Here is a 16,689-nt window from a genome sequence, read left to right as displayed (position 1 = left end):
ACAACATAGATAAATCCCAAATAATGATGTGGAATGGAAAACCCAGACCAAAGAAAGAGTAAGTAACTGTATCATTCTCTTTATATAAATGCTGTGAAAGATGCAAATAATCTTATAGTGAAAGAAAGCATATTAGTGTTCAAGGAGCTGTGAGAAAGAAATTGCTTACAAAGGGACACAGAGCACCTTTTGCAGGGAAAGGGACACGTGGTGATGGCTTCACAGACATGTGTATTTCAAAACTCATCAAACTGTCTATGCTTGTCATTCATGTCTAAATACAGCCACTAGGGAAAAAAAAAGCTACTATGCCCAGGTCACATTTCTTAACTGTCAAGTTCATAAAAACCCAACATTTGATAACACACTTGATGAGAAAGGTTTAGGGAAATGCGGACTCTTCATCATCGAGGGTGGAAGTGCAAAATGGTCAGCGCAGGGAAATCTGGCAACATCCATCAAAATTACAGAAGCATATGATGCTCGGAGTCAGCAGTCTGCTTCGGAGAATTCAGCCTGCGGATATACCTGCACACCCTTCCGTGCAAAGTGATGGTCTGGGTGCGGGATTGGGTACTGCAGCACCATTGGGAACGGCTCCCTTCCCCTTCCCCGTGAGACTAAATAAGCCAGTGTCCACCTCTGTGGCTGGTTAATAAACGATGGGACCTTCCCCGTGAGGGGGGCCTGGTAGCTGGGAAAGAGACAGCTCTTTATGAACCAACAGGAGAATCTCCCAGGACACATTGCTAAGTGACAAATAACCAAGATGCAAAACGCCCATTTGGATTACTACTTTGCGTTTCCAAAGGGGAGAGGCTCCGAAAATGTATCCGAGCAACTCCTAAAACTGGTTTCCTTAAGCAGGGGCCGGGAAAGGGGTCAGATGGGGCGCGGACGGTGTAAGGTGTCCGGGAGACTTCTCATTGTTCAGATCTTGGATGTGTGTGAATGTATGACCGGTTCAGAAACAAACTTTTTTTTTTTTTATTATGAACTTTTTAATATATATTGAGAGTCCCCGGTCTAGAGATCAACTTCCTGGAAGTGTGTGGAGATTAAATGGGGTTGGGACATCTGGGTGGTTCAGTGGCTGAGTGTCTGCCTTTGGCTCAGGGCGTGATCCCGGAGTCCTGGGATCGAGTCCTGCATCGGGCTCCCTGCAGGGAGCCTGCTTCTCCCTCTGCCTGTGTCTCCAGCCCTCTCTCTATGTCTCTTGAATCACCCTAAGCTTCTATTTAAAATGCAGGTTCCAAGGGGTGCCTGGGTGGCTCATTTGGTTAAGCGTCCAACTCATGATTTCAGCTCAGGTCATGATCTCAGGGTCATGAGTTCAAGCCCCACAGCAGTTAGCGTAGCTAACTACACACAGAGTTAGCTTAAGTTTCTCTCTCTCTGTACTCTCAATCTCTCCAATAAATAAATAAATTAGTCAAGTAATTAATGCTTTAAAAAATGAAATAAAAGGGCAGCCCCGGTGGCGCAGCGGTTTAGCGCCGTCACACCCAGGGCGTGATCCTGGAGACCCTGGATCGAGTCCCATGTCAGGCTCTCGGCATGGAGCCTGCTTCTCCCTCTGCCTGTGTCTCTGCCTCTCTCTCTCTCTGCATTTCTATGAATAAATAATAATAAAAATCTTTAAAAAAATGAAATAAAATAAAATGCACATTCCAGGACCCCACCCCAGATAAGCCTCATCAGAATCCCTAAAGGTGGTGGTGCCCAAGGACCTGTGCATTTTTTTTTTTTATTTCTCAGGAAATCATTTGGGCTGAAAGAGGAGGCTTATGACCTCCTGATGGGGTAGATGAGGGACACGGATTCAGTACATATTTATTCAGCTCCCACTATGAGTCAGGCGCTGTTCCAGAACCTGCTTACCTGCTTTCTTAGGGCTTATATTCTACAGGAAACAGGCAAAGACAAAAAACAAAAGTATTAAATAGTGGCAGGTGGAATGCAAGTATCAAAACAGGGTGACCTGGCAGGATGAGGCTGTCAGCCAGTCTGGAGAAGGCCTCTGGAGGAGGTGACATCTAACCCGAGATGGGGATGACAAGAAGGAACCCGCCCTGCAAGGGTGGGGGTCCTTCTCGTCCAAGGCAGGTTGTGCCTGAACCCAGAGCAGGATGGGGCCAGGGCGGTGGTTGGTGGGGAGGGCATGAGGGAGGACTCCAAAGCCCGACTCAGTAGGTTCTGGAAGTCAGAGTTAAAAGCATGCATTCTATATCGAAGGCACTGGAAAGCCACAGGAAGGTCTCAAGCACAAAAGTCATGAGCCTCTTCTCCCTCTGCCTATGTCTCTGCCTTTCTCTCTGTGTGTCATGAATAAATAAATAAAACCTTTAAAAAAATAAATAAAGCTGCTCTTGAAGTTGTTGAGAACAAGGGTGACAGCCATCTCGTTACGGTGTGAAGAGCCAAGCCAGAGGGCTGAGGAGCAAACGAGGTTAGGGCCGCTGGGCTGAGGCCTGGAGAACACTGGAGCCGTGGGGCCCAGGAGCTGCTCGAGATCTAAGATGGAAGTAAGAGCCTTTGACTAAATTTAGCCTCCAAAGGATTATTCTGCGGATTTCACAATGTTGCCTCAGGCCTCCCCTGACCCCAGGCCTGCTGCACAGAAGGCCACCAGCCGACATTCCTTCCCTGCTGGCCCAACTTCTGGTTTGGTGAGAGCAGCTAGAGATGGGGGGCGGGGGGGTCAGGGACTGAGTCACCTCAGGCAGAGCAGAGAGTGTCACAGCAGGACCTGAAGGCAGGGCTGGCAGGGGAGAAGCTACCTGTCCCCTTCCCAGGTCCCTGGCTGAGGGAGGAGAGAAGCAGGTGGACCAGGGTAAGGCCTGACACGCACCAGCTACGTGACTTTGCACAAGCGGCTTCCGTATTCTCATCTATCACGAGCGGGTATTTACCCAGTTCGCAGGACTGTGGCGAAGATTCCATGAGGAAACAGAGAAATGAGAAGCGCCTCCTACAGCGCCCGGCACACGATGAGTGATCGCTGAAAGGCAGTTGCCAGAACAGGGTGGTGCGTGAACTCAAGACAGAAAACAGGGCAAACAGAGGCGCAACAACCCTTGTCTTGTCAACCCCCATAGCCTTCATGCCTCCAGCAAGAGCGCCAAGTTGCATCAGGTACCAAAGCACAGAGCAGATATGAAAATGGTGATAACTGTTGTTCCTATAAACGTTTATCGACGCTGTACAATGAGAACAAGAGCATGCACCCATCTTGGCACCCATGGAACATTCAGGAGAAGCAGCAATACACGTGGTCCCACGAGGTCTTCAAATGGCCAAAGATAGAAACAGCACTCACTTACTTCACACTGAAAATGCAGATTTTCAGGCCCCACCTCAGACCTACTGAATCAGAAATTCTGCAGGTGGAGTCCCGTAATCTATTCTTTCATGGGGGGGCGGGGGGTGGGCAGAGAATCTCAAGCAGGCTCCATGCCCAGCATGGATCCCAATGTGGAACTCGATCTCACAACCCTGAGATGACCTGAGCTGAAATCAAGAGTCGGATGTTTAACTGAGCCACCCAGGCAGCCCTCCAGTAATCTATTTTTTTTTTTTTTAAGATTGTATTTATTCATGAGAGACAGAGAGAGAGAGAGAGGCAGAGACACAGGCAGAGGGAGAAGCAGGCTCCATGCAGGGAGCCCGATGCAGGACTTGATCCCGGGACTCTGGGATCATGCCCTGAGCCAAAGGCAGATGCTCAACCATTGAGCCATACAGGTGCTCCCAGTAATATGTTTCCTAACAAAGCTTCCATATGATTTTCTTGTACGCTGCTGTTCAAGAGCCACTGATGTAAGTGGTGTGGAGGTGGCATGCCAAGTGTGGCCTGCAGACCAGCAGCACAGTATCAGTATATATAACTGGAGCTTGTAAGAAATGCAAGGTCCTAAGTCAGAATCTGCATTTTTCTTGAGATCCCCAGGGGATTCATCTGTATGTTTGAGAAGCACTGTCTAGACTCTAGCCCAATGCTGCCTCATAGAAATATAATTGAGCCACAAGTGTCATTTAAAAATTCCTAGTAGGGGATCCTTGGATGGCTCAGCGGTTGGGCATCTGCCTTCGGTCCAGGGTGTGGTCCTGGAGTCCTGGGATCAGGTCCCACGTCGGGCTCCCTGCATGGAGCCTGCTTCTCCCTCTGCCTGTGTCTCTGCCTCTCAATCTGTGTCTCTCATGAATAAATAAATAAAAATCTTTAAAAATAATAATAAGAATAAGAATAAGAATAAGAATAATTCCTAGTAGCCACACTAAAAAAATAACAGTGAAATAGGGCAGTCCCAGTGGCTCAGCAGTTTGGCAACGCCTTCAGCCCAGGGCCTGATCCTGGAGTCCCGGGATCGAGTCTTGAGTCGGACTCCTTGCATGGAGCCTGCTTTTCCCTTTGCCTGTGTCTCTGCCTCTGTGTGTGTGTGTTTCTCATGAATAAATAAATAAAATCTTTAAAAAAATAACAGTGAAACTAATTTTAATAATACATTTTACGGGGCAGCCCCGGTTTAGCACCTCTTGCAGCCTGGGGTATGATCCTAGAGACCCGGGATCAAGTCCCACGTGAGGCTTCCTGAATAGGGCCTGCTTCTCCCTCTGCCTGTGTCTCTGCCTCTCTCTCTCTGTGTCTCTATGAATAAATAAAATCTTAAAAAATAATAATAATGTATTTTACGTAACCCAATATCCAAAACATTACTGTTTCAACAAATATTAGGATTTTCCTTTTTTTTAATTTTTTTTTTTTGGTACTAAGTCTTTGTAATGTGATGTTTCATACTTCACACATCTCATTTCAAACTAGCCACCTCTCAAGTACTCAAAGGCCCCATGTGGCTAGTGGACGCTGTGTGAACATCGTGGAGAGGATGGAGAACAGAGTAAAACTTCCAAATTCTTTTTACAAAGCTGTCATCATTCTTACATTAATACGGCTTTCTAATGTTGTGCTGTCACACAACAGACCCACCTTAATATTGTGGTTAAAAGTGAGGACTCTGGAGCCAGACTCCCTGCCTCTCACCTTAGCTCCAATTCAGTAAGTTTGTGGGTCATGAAATTAATACATGAAAATCTCTATTTATAAACAGTAAGCATTTAAAGAAAACATCTCATTTCTAATAGCAATTAAATAAAAAATAAAACTTGAGGGGAAATCGTCAATGAGATACCGTGCAGAACCTTTATTGAATGAGACATGGAAACTCTCTTTCAGAGGAAGGAGAAAAATAATTAAGTCATTTGAAAGATGCACTGTGCTCATGGAAATACTCAAAATGATAAGAGTGTTAATCCCCCCTAATTTCAATATAATCCTAAATGAATTATCAACAAGATCTTTGCACCATCCACATGATAGGTTCTGTCCTAAATGCTTGGGATATATCTGAATTAAAAAAAAAAAATCATGCTTAAGAGATATCTCACAATGAGATCTTTAAGGTTTGTAAATATTAGGGCAGGAGCATGAAGGCATGTGTATTTTTTGTTTTGTTTTACTAAGGAAGGAACAATACAAAACCATCATAATGATTGCCTACGGGGAGAGCAACTGGGGTAAAGTGGAACTTTTTGTTCCTTTTTATACCATTTGATTGTTACACCATTTAAATTTTTAAATATTTACAAATACTTTGTAAAATGCCAATGTTAATTATCTGAGCAATGAATAGACATGAGTGAGCCATTTTTAAATGTCTGTATTTAAAAAAAAAAAATCCTAACAATGACTGATGGGTGAATCTGGGTCAAGGCTCCTCTGCTGCCCTGAGCCCACTCAGCTCTTTGGGCATGTTCCTCATCTGGAGCATGGCTGGGTTAGATTAGCTCTCTAAGGGTCTGTGCAGCTCTAATATTTCAGGATTCTTCTGTTCATTCATTCAGCTGGTTTTTGAGGGCCTACAAAGTTATAGGTGAAGGGATCTACCGTGTACCAATGACTAACCTCAGGATCTAACTAGAAGGCTGGTATTAACCAAATGATCGCAGAAGAAAATGCACAAGTACACTGTGAATGCCATGAAGAGGGAGCCCACCAGGACAGGGGGTGGGAGGAGAGTCTGGGGAGGCTGAGCAGCCTGAGCAGGTGTTCAGGGGGTTTACAGCGAGGGGGAGGTTGGGAATAGTCATCAAGAACAGGAGGACAGCCAACACATACAGTAGGACTGCCAGGCAGCTTTGAGGAGTCTAGAAAGCACACAGCATTAAGAGGCATTCAACTGAGGCGCCTGGGTGGCTCAGTTGGTTAAACAAGTGTCTGCTTTTGGCTCAGGTCATGATCCCAGAGTCCTGGGATCAGGCTCTCTGCTCAGCAGGGAGTCTGCTTCTCCCTCTCCCTCCCCCCAGCTCATGCATTTAATCTCTCTCTGTCTGTCAAATAAAAAGGGGGGGCACTCAATTGATATTTTTCTAATGAACTGAAGAAATGTCATGCAGCCAGGGTAATGTTTTAAATTATATTTGCTTGTCTTTAGAATGCCCTTAGAAGAACCCACTCCCTGAGATCTGCATCATTAAGCAGACATCCGCACTCAGATATCTAATCTGTGATCCACATCTTTGAGCTAACCCTCAGTCAACTCCCCCGAGCCACATGGGTAAAGAAAAGCCACCAGCTATCCCAGAAGCTGGGCACTTTACTCAGGGGGCAAGCGACAGTCACCCGTGTACCACAGGGCCCCATGCAGTGTCTCTGAGTGCCCAAAGCACCTGTGCAACGTAACTATATTTCAACCCGCACCGCAAAACCAGCTAAGATAACGTCAAGAACTCAAACACTGATAAAGGTGGGGGGCGGGGGGGAGGGAGGCAGTGCGCTTCTTTCAAGATAAAATCATTCGGTTTCTCAAATGTTCATGAATTCCAGGGTAAATATAGAGTAAATGGGGGGGGGGGGGATAAAGAATAAATTAAAAAAAAAAAAGGAAGAAGAAGAAGGCAGTAAGCAAAACCTGCCTTCCAGCTACATGGAAAAACACTCTAGTGCCCCGAGTAAATAAATAATAAAAGGATATGGAAACAATACACCTTGAAAACACTTGCCCCTCCTCTGTTCTCCTGGCCAGAAGCAGCGCTGACAGGTTTGTGCTGCCTGGGCTAGCATTTATTTATCTAACAACACTCATGTCCCCTTTAAAGGATGAGGTAGGACGTTTCAAAGACCTGCAGGCCTTCAGGTAGTGTATATCCTATCATTTTACTCTAAACTCCAGCATTAACTCCTAAGACAAAGAACCCTGGGCCCCTGGACTAAATAAATGCTAGAAATAAGGGGTGCTCAGATCACACCACTTCCCTCTCCCGGCCCCGCCTCTGAAGGAAGGCTCTAGAGAATATATACCCACAAGGAAAAATAAAACAATGCACTGTGACTGCCATTCTCACCACACCTAGCCCTGCTTTTTGAAAACACCTTAATTCGTATGGGTCCTATCTGTTTCACGATGACAGCCTTAACCTTGCCTGCTCACACTATTTTCATAGTACTTCTTAAATACATGCCATGGCACCAGTGCAAGCAAACTGTTGCAACCACTAGGTATGGGACAGAACACAAATAAAAACAAGGCAAAACAACAAAACAAAAAGGAAATGAAGGTGGAAATAATAATCCAGGATCACAGAATTTTAGAGCTAGAGGAATAAGAAACAGGCCACGGGACCTGCACTAGGGCAGACAATTTGTAGCAAAGAAAGATCTAGAAGGGTCTAAAAAAGTCTAGAAAGACAAAATGCTGACTCGCGGTCATTTCTGCAGCAGGCCTGGAAACACTTCTTATGGCAATACTGCCGCTCCTCACTGCATGGCCCTCATGCTGTGGTGTGTTAGGGCTGCGGAGAAAATCAGGAGTAATCGCAAGCCTAGGGCAGTGAGCTGCCTCCACTGTCTGTCAGACCCAACTCCTGTGCAGCGGAGTAGCCTAAGAAAGGAGTTGATATTCAGGGATCAGGCCACTGTTCCTCAGATGTTAACTTTTCATAGAACATGTCCTAGGGGGGCCTCTGGGTGGCTCAGGGGTTGAGCATCTGCCTTTGGCTCAGGGCGTGATCCCAGGATCCTGGGATCGAGTCCCACATCGGGCTCCCTGCAGGGAGCCTGTTCTCCTTCTGCCTGTGTCTGTGCTTCTCTTTGTGTGCCTCTCATGAAAAAGAACTTAAAAAAAAAAAAAAGAACATGTCTTAGGTTTTTATAATACTTGATATAACATGACTTTACTTCCCTTCACTCTTCTGTGAAAGCACAGAGACACTCACTATTGTCCCATTTTACAGATAGGAAAGCCAAAGGCTAGTTTTCTTTTTCAAAGTTGGTGCCAACTACTTGGTGACCAGGACTGCCTTCCTGTGGTTGGAGCAACATCCCACGTGTATCAGAATGTTACTAACAAAGCATCCTTTTCATTCTCAGACTAGGGATAGGTGAACAGCGACAGAACCAGAAAACCAGAAAAGAACCAGAAAAGAACCCAGAAAACCTAATTTCTAGCTCATGGCACCAATCTGCAGATTAAGAATCCTTAAAGTGTGATCGCTAGGACTCCTTTAAAAATGTGTTAAAAAGGCAGGGACACATCACATCACCTTTGCGCTGAAAAGAAACACCAGCAAAGTCCATAGGCCCCGAGAATCTGAAACCCTCTATGGAGGCAGCAAGATTAAGTGGCGGGTGTCCTGGTCATGACCTGGGCCTCGTGGACTGTTTTCTTCATCTACCCCACCTGCATTCTTTTTCATTCACATGAGAACATTTGTTAACACATTTTCAGTTGCACGAAAACTGGGGGTTATTATTTTAAAACAGCCAAATAAACAAATTTTGGCAAATCCCTAGGGTATAACACTCAGAGTGGAATAGTTAATAGTGTGATCCACAGGATATAAGATATGAAGAGAGGGGTACTTAGGTGGCTCAGTCAGTCGAGCATCCAACTCTTGACTTCGGCCCAGGTCATGATCTCAGGGTCATGATCTCAGGGTTGTGAGATCGAGCCCCACTTCGGGCTCTGTGCTGGGTGTGGAGCCTGCTTGGGATTCTCTCTCTCTCCCTCTGCCTCTGCCCCACTCATGCAAGCACTCTTGCTCTCTCTCTCAAATAAATGATCTTTAAAAAAAAAAGATATAAGGAGAAAAGCAAGTTACAAAATACATATAACAAATGTCACCGTTATTAATATATGCAAGCATAAATAACATGCAGAGAAAAAATTGGAGGTCTCTACTGTAAATACAACATAACAACATAGTGGTATCTTCTGAATGGCATAATTACTGGTGATTTGGATTTTCTTTTTTTTCTTTAAAGATTTTATTTATTTATTCATGAGAGACACACAGAGAGAGGCAAAGACACAGGCAGAGGGAGAAGCAGCCTCCCTGCAGGGAACTTGGTGCGGGACTCAATCCCTGAACTCCGGGATCACAACCTAAGCCAAAGGCAGATGCTCAACCACTGAGCCACCCAGGTGCCCTTGATTTATATCTTCTTTTTCATGGTCCTCTGAGATCCATCTCTATTTTCCAGAGATTATGTACTAGATTTGTAACAATTTTATAAATTAATAAAGGACTTTAAGACTTTGAACTACTCTCACACACTTTTGGTGGGAATGGGAATGGGAATAATTCCTTGGAGAGGTGATGTGGGCATATCTGTACAAGTTTACATCCAAATATTCTTTAATCCAGCATTTCAATTTGCAATTATCCTACTCCTACATGTGCACAAAGAAAAAAGGACCACCATACAACATTATTTGTAACAGCTAGAGACCAGAAAACTTAAGTGTCCATCAATAGGGAAATACAAGTAAATTAGGAAATCTCTATTCAACAGAATAGAGCCCAGTAGAAAAACCCAGTTATGGACTGACATGAAACTATCTCTAAGGGATCCCTGGGTGGCGCAGTGGTTTAGCGCCTGCCTTTGGCCCAGGGCGCGATCCTGGAGACCCGGGATCGAATCCCACGTCGGGCTCCCGGTGCATGGAGCCTGCTTCTCCCTCTGCCTATGTCTCTGCCTCTCTCTCTCTCTCTCTGTGTGACTATCATAAATAAATAAAAATTTAAAAAAAAAAAAAAGAAACTATCTCTAAGATATGTGATTAGATGAAAAAAGCAAGGTGCAGGACATACGCTCTTATTTGTGTAAAACTGCTTTTTGGGACATATTCATATTTGATTATGCATGTACAGGCTGTCTCCAGAAGGTGCTCCTCAAAATTACAGTAATGTTGCCACAAAAGAGGGGAAATGAAGGAACAGGAAAGAAGAAACCAGATGAGAAGAAAACATGTCACTGGATAGCCTTCCATCTGCACTTCAAATTTTTTACTATGTGCTTCTAGTACTACAAAAACAAAACCAAACAAAGAACTTTAAAATATAAAGCCTTGGGGGAACCTGCATCAATTACATTTCTAAAAGTTTTTTTTTAAGATTTTTTTTAATTTATTCATGAGAGACACAGAGAGAGGCAGAGACTCAGGCAGAGGGAGAAGCAGGCTCCCTCTGGGGAGCCTGATGTGGGACAGGATCCCAGGACCCCCGGATCACGTACTGAGCCAAAGGCAGATGCTCAACCACTGAGCCACCCAGGCTCCCCATTGACAAGTTTTTAATACCTTATGCCATAGTTCTCTTCATTTTGAAGGTAGCCCCCTAAAAAATGCTGCTTCCAGAAAAAAAAAATCTACCTGAGAGCCCCCAGGTGCTGCTGTCCAACTGATGCCCTCATGGGGACCCACACTGGCTCTTCATGTGACTTCTAGGACTCGGTTTGGACAAGTATGGGTTCAGCCAAAGCAAGAGCACTGTGTCCTCTGACAACAATGTCAAATTCTCACTTGTTTGCAGTAAATAAGAAATAGTTTACCTTTCAGCAAAGGTATCGAGTTTCCCCAGCTCATCGGAGAGGCCAACCAAGGAATCCAAGGTCCCCACCTAGAAAGATCGGAAAGAAGTTAGAGGCTCACACTTTCTGGCAGAGAAGGGTAGGTCACTTTCAACAACGGTGCAGGGAGTTCTGTAACCTTCATCTTGCCTTTGCTATTACTGGTCAATGGCCCAACTGGGAGCTGGGAAGAGCTGTTAAAGAGAATCAGTGGATTTGGGATATTTTTGAACTTTTAATTTTAATTATCATTGTTGTTGTTATTGCTGTTATTATAATAAACTGGGATAAACGTCATTATTTCTGCCACAGGAAGGAGTGACCACTAGGTCACTGTGAGACCCCAGCTCATTTTCTTCTTAGAATGGGATTTGCTGGTCATGTGATTAATCCCCGCAGCTGAGGAGCGGATGTAGCAGAAAGCACATTAAAGAAGCTGCCATTTCCGGGGCGCCTGGGTGGCTCAGTAGGTTAAGCATCTGTCTTTGGCTCAGGTCATGATTCTAGGGTCCAGGGACTAAGCCCCGCCTTGAGCTCCCTGCTCAGCAGGGCTCTTGCTTCTCCCTCTGCCTCTGCCACCCCCATCCCCACCCTCACGGCTCATGTTCTCTCTTTCAAATAAATAAAATATTAAAAAAAAAAAAAAAGGAAATTGCCATTTCTAAAGCCTTTCTTCTTCAAAATGTGCAACCAGTCCCTATGTCTGTTCTTTGCTATTACTAACAGTGATCTTGCTTGCCCGGGGGCCAGCTCTCCCTCCCACCTCATCAGTCCTGCAAGGCCTTTTCTTTTTAGATTTCTTGTAACGATCGGTTTTTAAAGTGAAAAATGATTACAGCGTCCAAAGCTGTATTTAAAGGTCTAGCCACAGAGCCAGAAGGAAGGACTTTGTTTTCGTGTCACCAGTCACCCATCAGGCACTGAAGAGTAATCAGGATTAACGTGGTGTGTCAACTATACCTTCATTTGAAAATGCTTTAAAAAAATACTTTAAGAAAGCTAATTAGGAACGGATGAAGCCTGGATAGCTCTTATGAGTGCAGTTGCTCCTTTCCAGGCAATTTGATGTTAAGCAACTTTGGGGGAGGCTCCTGTTTCTTATCTTTCCTCCCTCCAATCTAACACGCTGCCTTATGGAGTCTGTAGCGCGTGCATGCTGAATTCCCAAACCTTTAGAGCATGGGCCACCAGACAGAGGGACATCTGCACAAGCAGCCACATATGGCTTCAGAAACCAGTGCTGAAAAAAGAAAGAAAGAAAGAAAGAAAGAAAGAAAGAAAGAAAGAAAGAAAGAAAGAAAGAAAGAAAGAAAGAAAAAGAAACCAGTGCTGCCACTCCCCAGATCCGCAGCCCTGGTCTCCTTCTTGGCTCTTCCTGGTTTATACCGTGGGACTTGTGAAGATGCCAGATGATGTGCTGAAGGTGCCTGGCCCCCAACATATTGTTCAATAAACGCTCGCAGATACAGTAGCATCACCGATAACTAGGGTGGCTGATGGCAGAGCTCGTAGGGCAGAGGGGCAGACTGAGGTTTGAAAGATTAGGTGACAGTTTGCTAGAAGAGCTGCCTCTGGTAGTTGGGGCCACCCCTCCAGCACCCACAACGCATTTGCACAGGTGTCATCGAAAAAGCCTCAAGCTTCGTCCTTTTGGAAATGTACGATCTTAGGAGGCATGACAAGAATTCCACTCTTTTAAAGCAAAAAGATTATTACACACCTTGTTTCTCCTTCATATTTCTTTCATTTTAACTTTGTTCTCTTGCAGAGCCCTTAGACTCCCCTGCCTCATACCTCTTTCCTGTCCTATCTCTTTCTGCCATCTGCCCACTTATCATTAAATTGCCTTCTTGCCTCTCCACCAGAACCAGAAGGATCCTTTATCTCCCACCACGTGCCCAGTTCTACTGGGGACTACCCAATGGTTCTGGGCTACCAAGAACGGTAACTACCAAGGATGCAGCTCTCCAAGCCCGCACGTTTAAACTGTATCGTTGGTCTTCTTATGTGTCCAAGACAACACACGAAGAATCCTAGAACAACTCACAGGCCCAGGTGTGTAAAATGCTCTTCCCACTTTTTCAAGACACTTCTACCCACACCCGTCTCCCCCTGCTTGTTCTGTCCTGTGCCTTTAAGCCCACAGGAACCACAACTAACTTCGGGCTGTGGTACGAAGTCCCATCCAGACCGCTGACTCACCCTGTCCATCCTCACCCCCAGGCTGGTCCTCAGCCTCGCTGTCTTCGCCCTGTTATTTTCTCCTTGGCTTCCCAGAAGACATCCACCCACCCCAATCCATCACCTCCTTCCTCCTCTCCAGGAATTTTACCTTGAAGTCTGGAATCGAGAATTTGGTGTTATAAGACAGGTTGGACTTGGAGGTTACGGTGTTCATCCTCTCCAGAGCTTGCAAATTTTCCTGATCACCAGGGGCAGAAATTAACCAAAACTCCGACATGCTTCCCGCCTTCTTTTATCCAGTTACTGACCAGAACCACAGCAACATACACAAACAGAAACAGGAGGAGACAAGTGTCAAATATCTCTCCACTCCTTCCGCACTCCCTTCCCGCAGAATTAATCCTCTGGAGGATGTGTTGATTTTCCCATTTCTCATTCTTTGCCCCTTTGACCTTCCAATTCAGATTCTCTAGTTCCAAGGACACCATATGCACAAAGCAACGTTTCTTATCTCCACTCAGAAAGCCCTCAGGGCGCCAGAAAGACTCTCAAGCCACCCCTAGGGTGGTTCTGACTGGTTTCCAGGGTTGGGGGAGAGGGTTGGGGAGAACCAGATTCCTGTTCCTTTTATCCCCCCCCCCCAAAACACACACACTCCTGACACCATAATGCACACGCAGGGCACAGCAAGCTGGGCGTGGGGCCCTCTGAAATAGTTCCTCCTTTCCACCTTGTACTTTGTGGGATGCAGGATGGGGTGAAGGCAGGAATGAGACAAGGAGGCAATTTCACAACAGGGGCTTGCTTGGACAAACCCCGGATCTTAACTGGCCAACTTGGAGAATAGTGCTACCCTTACAAACAGACTTCGGGGGGCACCTGGGTGGCTCGGTCTGCCTGCAGCTCGGGGGGTGATCCCAGGGTCCTGGGATGGAACCCCCGCATTGGGCTGAGCAGCAACCTGCTCTGCGCAGAGTCCGCTTCTCCCTTTTTCTCTCTCCCTCTGCCTCTCCCCCCTGCTTGCGCTCAAGCTCTCTCAAATAAATAAGTAAAATCTTAAAACAGGCCTCAGAAGAACTCCACTTTTTCACAAATACGTGGAAAGGGTGGTGGGAGGCCTACGAAAGTCGTTTTCCCCTACGACCAGGTGTGCACCGTGCAGAGGTGGGTAGCGCGCCGGGCCTCAGGTCTGCAGCTTCCAAAGGCCACTAGTCCTGCTCATTCAAACGTGCACACGCCCACACCTCGGGCCCCGGCCCGCTCCTCCCCTCCCAGCGCCTCCCGAGGGGGACAGCCCGGGCCCGTCCGGGAAGCTTTTCCTTTGGCCTCGCGTCTCACGCCCCCCCCCCCAAGACACCCCGGGTCCCTCCTGCCCCCGCGCTCCGAACGCAGTCCCTGGCGGTCCGGGGCCCAAGGCCTGGGGACACACCGGCCCGCGCGCGCAGCCTGCGGAGATGCCGCCCGCCCGGCCCGCCGAGGGCGCCGCGGAGGCGCCGCTTCCCCGGTTCCCACGGAGAAAGCGCGGCCCGGGCCGGCGCGCGGGGGGCCGAGGCGAGGCGAGGGGCGAGGGGGGGCGGCGAGCGCCGGCCCCCGGGTCGCGCCCCCGACCCCGCGCGTCCTTACCCGGAGCCTGCGGCCGCGCGGGGGACTGCGGGCGGGCGCGGGGCGGAGCGCACGGCCGGCTCCCGGGAGGCAGCGGCTGCTGCGCGGCGCCCCGCCCCGGGCTTTTATCCCGACCGGGAGGCCGCCGCCCGCCCCCGGGCATTTGCATACCCGCCTCCCGCCTCCCTCCGCCGCCCGCCCGGGGCCCCTAGCCGGCTGTGGCCTCCGCGCGCCCCGGGTCCTGGGTCCCCCTCGGGGGTGCTGCAGGCGGGATCCTGGGGAGCATCGGGGCCTGGGTCCCCCTCGGGGGTGCTGCAGGAGGGATCCTGGGGAGCATCGGGGGCCCTGGGTCTCCCTCGGGGGTGCTGCAGGAGGGATCCTGGGGAGCATCGGAGCCCTGGGTCTCCGTCGGGGGTGCGTGCAGGCGGGATCCTGGGGAGCATCGGGGCCTGGGTCCCCCTCGGGGGTGCTGCAGGCGGGATCCTGGGGAGCATCGGAGCCCTGGGTCTCCCTCGGGGGTGCTGCAGGCGGGATTCTGGGGAGCATCGGGGGCCTGGGTCCTCCTCGGAGGTGCGTGCAGGAGGGATCCTGGGAAGCATCGGAGCCCTGGGTCCCCCTCGGGGGTGCTGCAGGCGGGATTCTGGGGAGCATCGGGGGCGGGGTGGGGAGCTCCGGCCCACGACGTAGCAGAGCGCACCCGACCTGCACGCCCGAGAGGAGCGGGCTGCGCGCGGTCCCCGGGACCCGGACCCCCACCCCCCACCGCGCCCCGCGGGGACCCAGCACCGGGGCTCGGGAATCCCCCGGCGACAGGACTGATCCGTGGGAAGAAACGCAACAGGTCCGCATAGGTTCTGGAACGCACCTGGGCGGGCGACCAAGCCTCCGTGGGCGTCCACGTGGGCGGCAGCGGGTCCCCGGTTGCCAAGGAAACTCTCCAGGGTCCCCCGCGCCCACCTCACCTCACCCCTCCTGCGAAGCCGCCCTGGATATGGCAGGGCTTGAAAACCTAGTGTCCCCCCCACCCCATGTGCAGTCACGATCTGCGCTGTCTGAAAAAAGAGAGGGAACCCCCAGAAATTAACGTGTGACGCTTACAAAACGAAAGAAAAACTCCTAAGAATTCATGTTCTCTGGAGTAGAGGAGGAAATGTGAGCGTATCCTTCCCCGTGGACGGTGTTTGCAGTGATTTCTGGGAAAGATAAAAATCTCAGAATTATAGTGGGGGGGGGTGGAGAGTGTTGAAGAGTTCCTTGAGAAATGAGCCCCCCCCCCCCCTTATTAGACAAAACCAGTCAGACTATCCAACTGTTGCTGAGAATGCTTTCGGATCTTTGGAAAGGAAGGGAAGGTGGAACTCCAGATGCTGGGATGAGAAGCCCCAGATGCCGCACAGAAAGGTGACTTCTAAGGTCACAAGTGCTCACACTGCAATCCTGTTGTGGGCTTGGAATTGGCAGTTCGGAACTCCCAGCACCTGTGCGGTGCATCATCACTATTGGGACACTCATGTGCATTAGTCAGTCCTTGCAACATCATCTGAGGGAGGACACCTGAAACCAAGGGATGAGGAAACCCGGTGTGTACAGGGAGGTAAAAATGGTAATTCCAGGGAAGGAGTGGCCCGGTTGGACATTAAACCTAGGGTCTCCGACCTTGGACTTGACCCAGGAATGTCAATTCTTTCCAGCCAGGCCAAACAGAATCGTAGAGCTGCGGACAAACTTCAATTACAAACAAGTGTAGGGATGCTCCAGAATTGCATGAATTGCTGGGTGTCGGGTCACTGGTTAATGGCAGAGCTATGAAGGGGATATAGGCCTGGGGTCCAAGGGTCCTTAGCCCTGCTCCCCGCCAGCCTGCAGGACTGGGCCCTAACTCAGGGGGAGAATATGTGCTTTCCTTCTCAGATCATGTTTTTCTTCAATATTCCAAACTATCACCCTACACTGGCTTCTCAGGCATTGGGCAACACATTTAGAATTGTCCTGGACTT

The 16,689-nt window shown here is 48.6% G+C and overlaps 1 protein-coding gene across 6 annotated transcripts in view; it reads right to left on the bottom strand.

The window, feature by feature from the left end:
• The window catches only part of ATP6V1C2 (ATPase H+ transporting V1 subunit C2), a 52,657-nt gene extending 37,853 nt beyond the window's left edge, over window positions 1–14,804 (bottom strand). For 5 of the 6 annotated variants that reach the window (XM_025454665.3, XM_035700668.2, XM_025454667.3 and 2 more), the window contains exons 1-3: window positions 14,714–14,804; window positions 13,239–13,393; window positions 10,889–10,956 (exon numbers count right to left, since the gene is read on the bottom strand). In XM_025454665.3, coding sequence (XP_025310450.1) covers window positions 10,889–10,956; window positions 13,239–13,367 — 197 coding nt within the window. In that variant the 5' untranslated portion in view covers window positions 13,368–13,393; window positions 14,714–14,804. Of the gene's footprint in view, window positions 1–10,888; window positions 10,957–13,238; window positions 13,394–14,713 lie in introns of those variants that run through there. The other variant, XM_025454669.2, reaches the window with a different exon arrangement.
• Window positions 14,805–16,689: the final 1,885 nt, after the last annotated feature.

This window comes from Canis lupus, chromosome 17, assembly GCF_003254725.2.
Source record: "Canis lupus dingo isolate Sandy chromosome 17, ASM325472v2, whole genome shotgun sequence".
NCBI classification, from domain to species: domain Eukaryota; kingdom Metazoa; phylum Chordata; class Mammalia; order Carnivora; family Canidae; genus Canis; species Canis lupus.
This window is presented reverse-complemented; position numbering and strand designations above follow the sequence as displayed.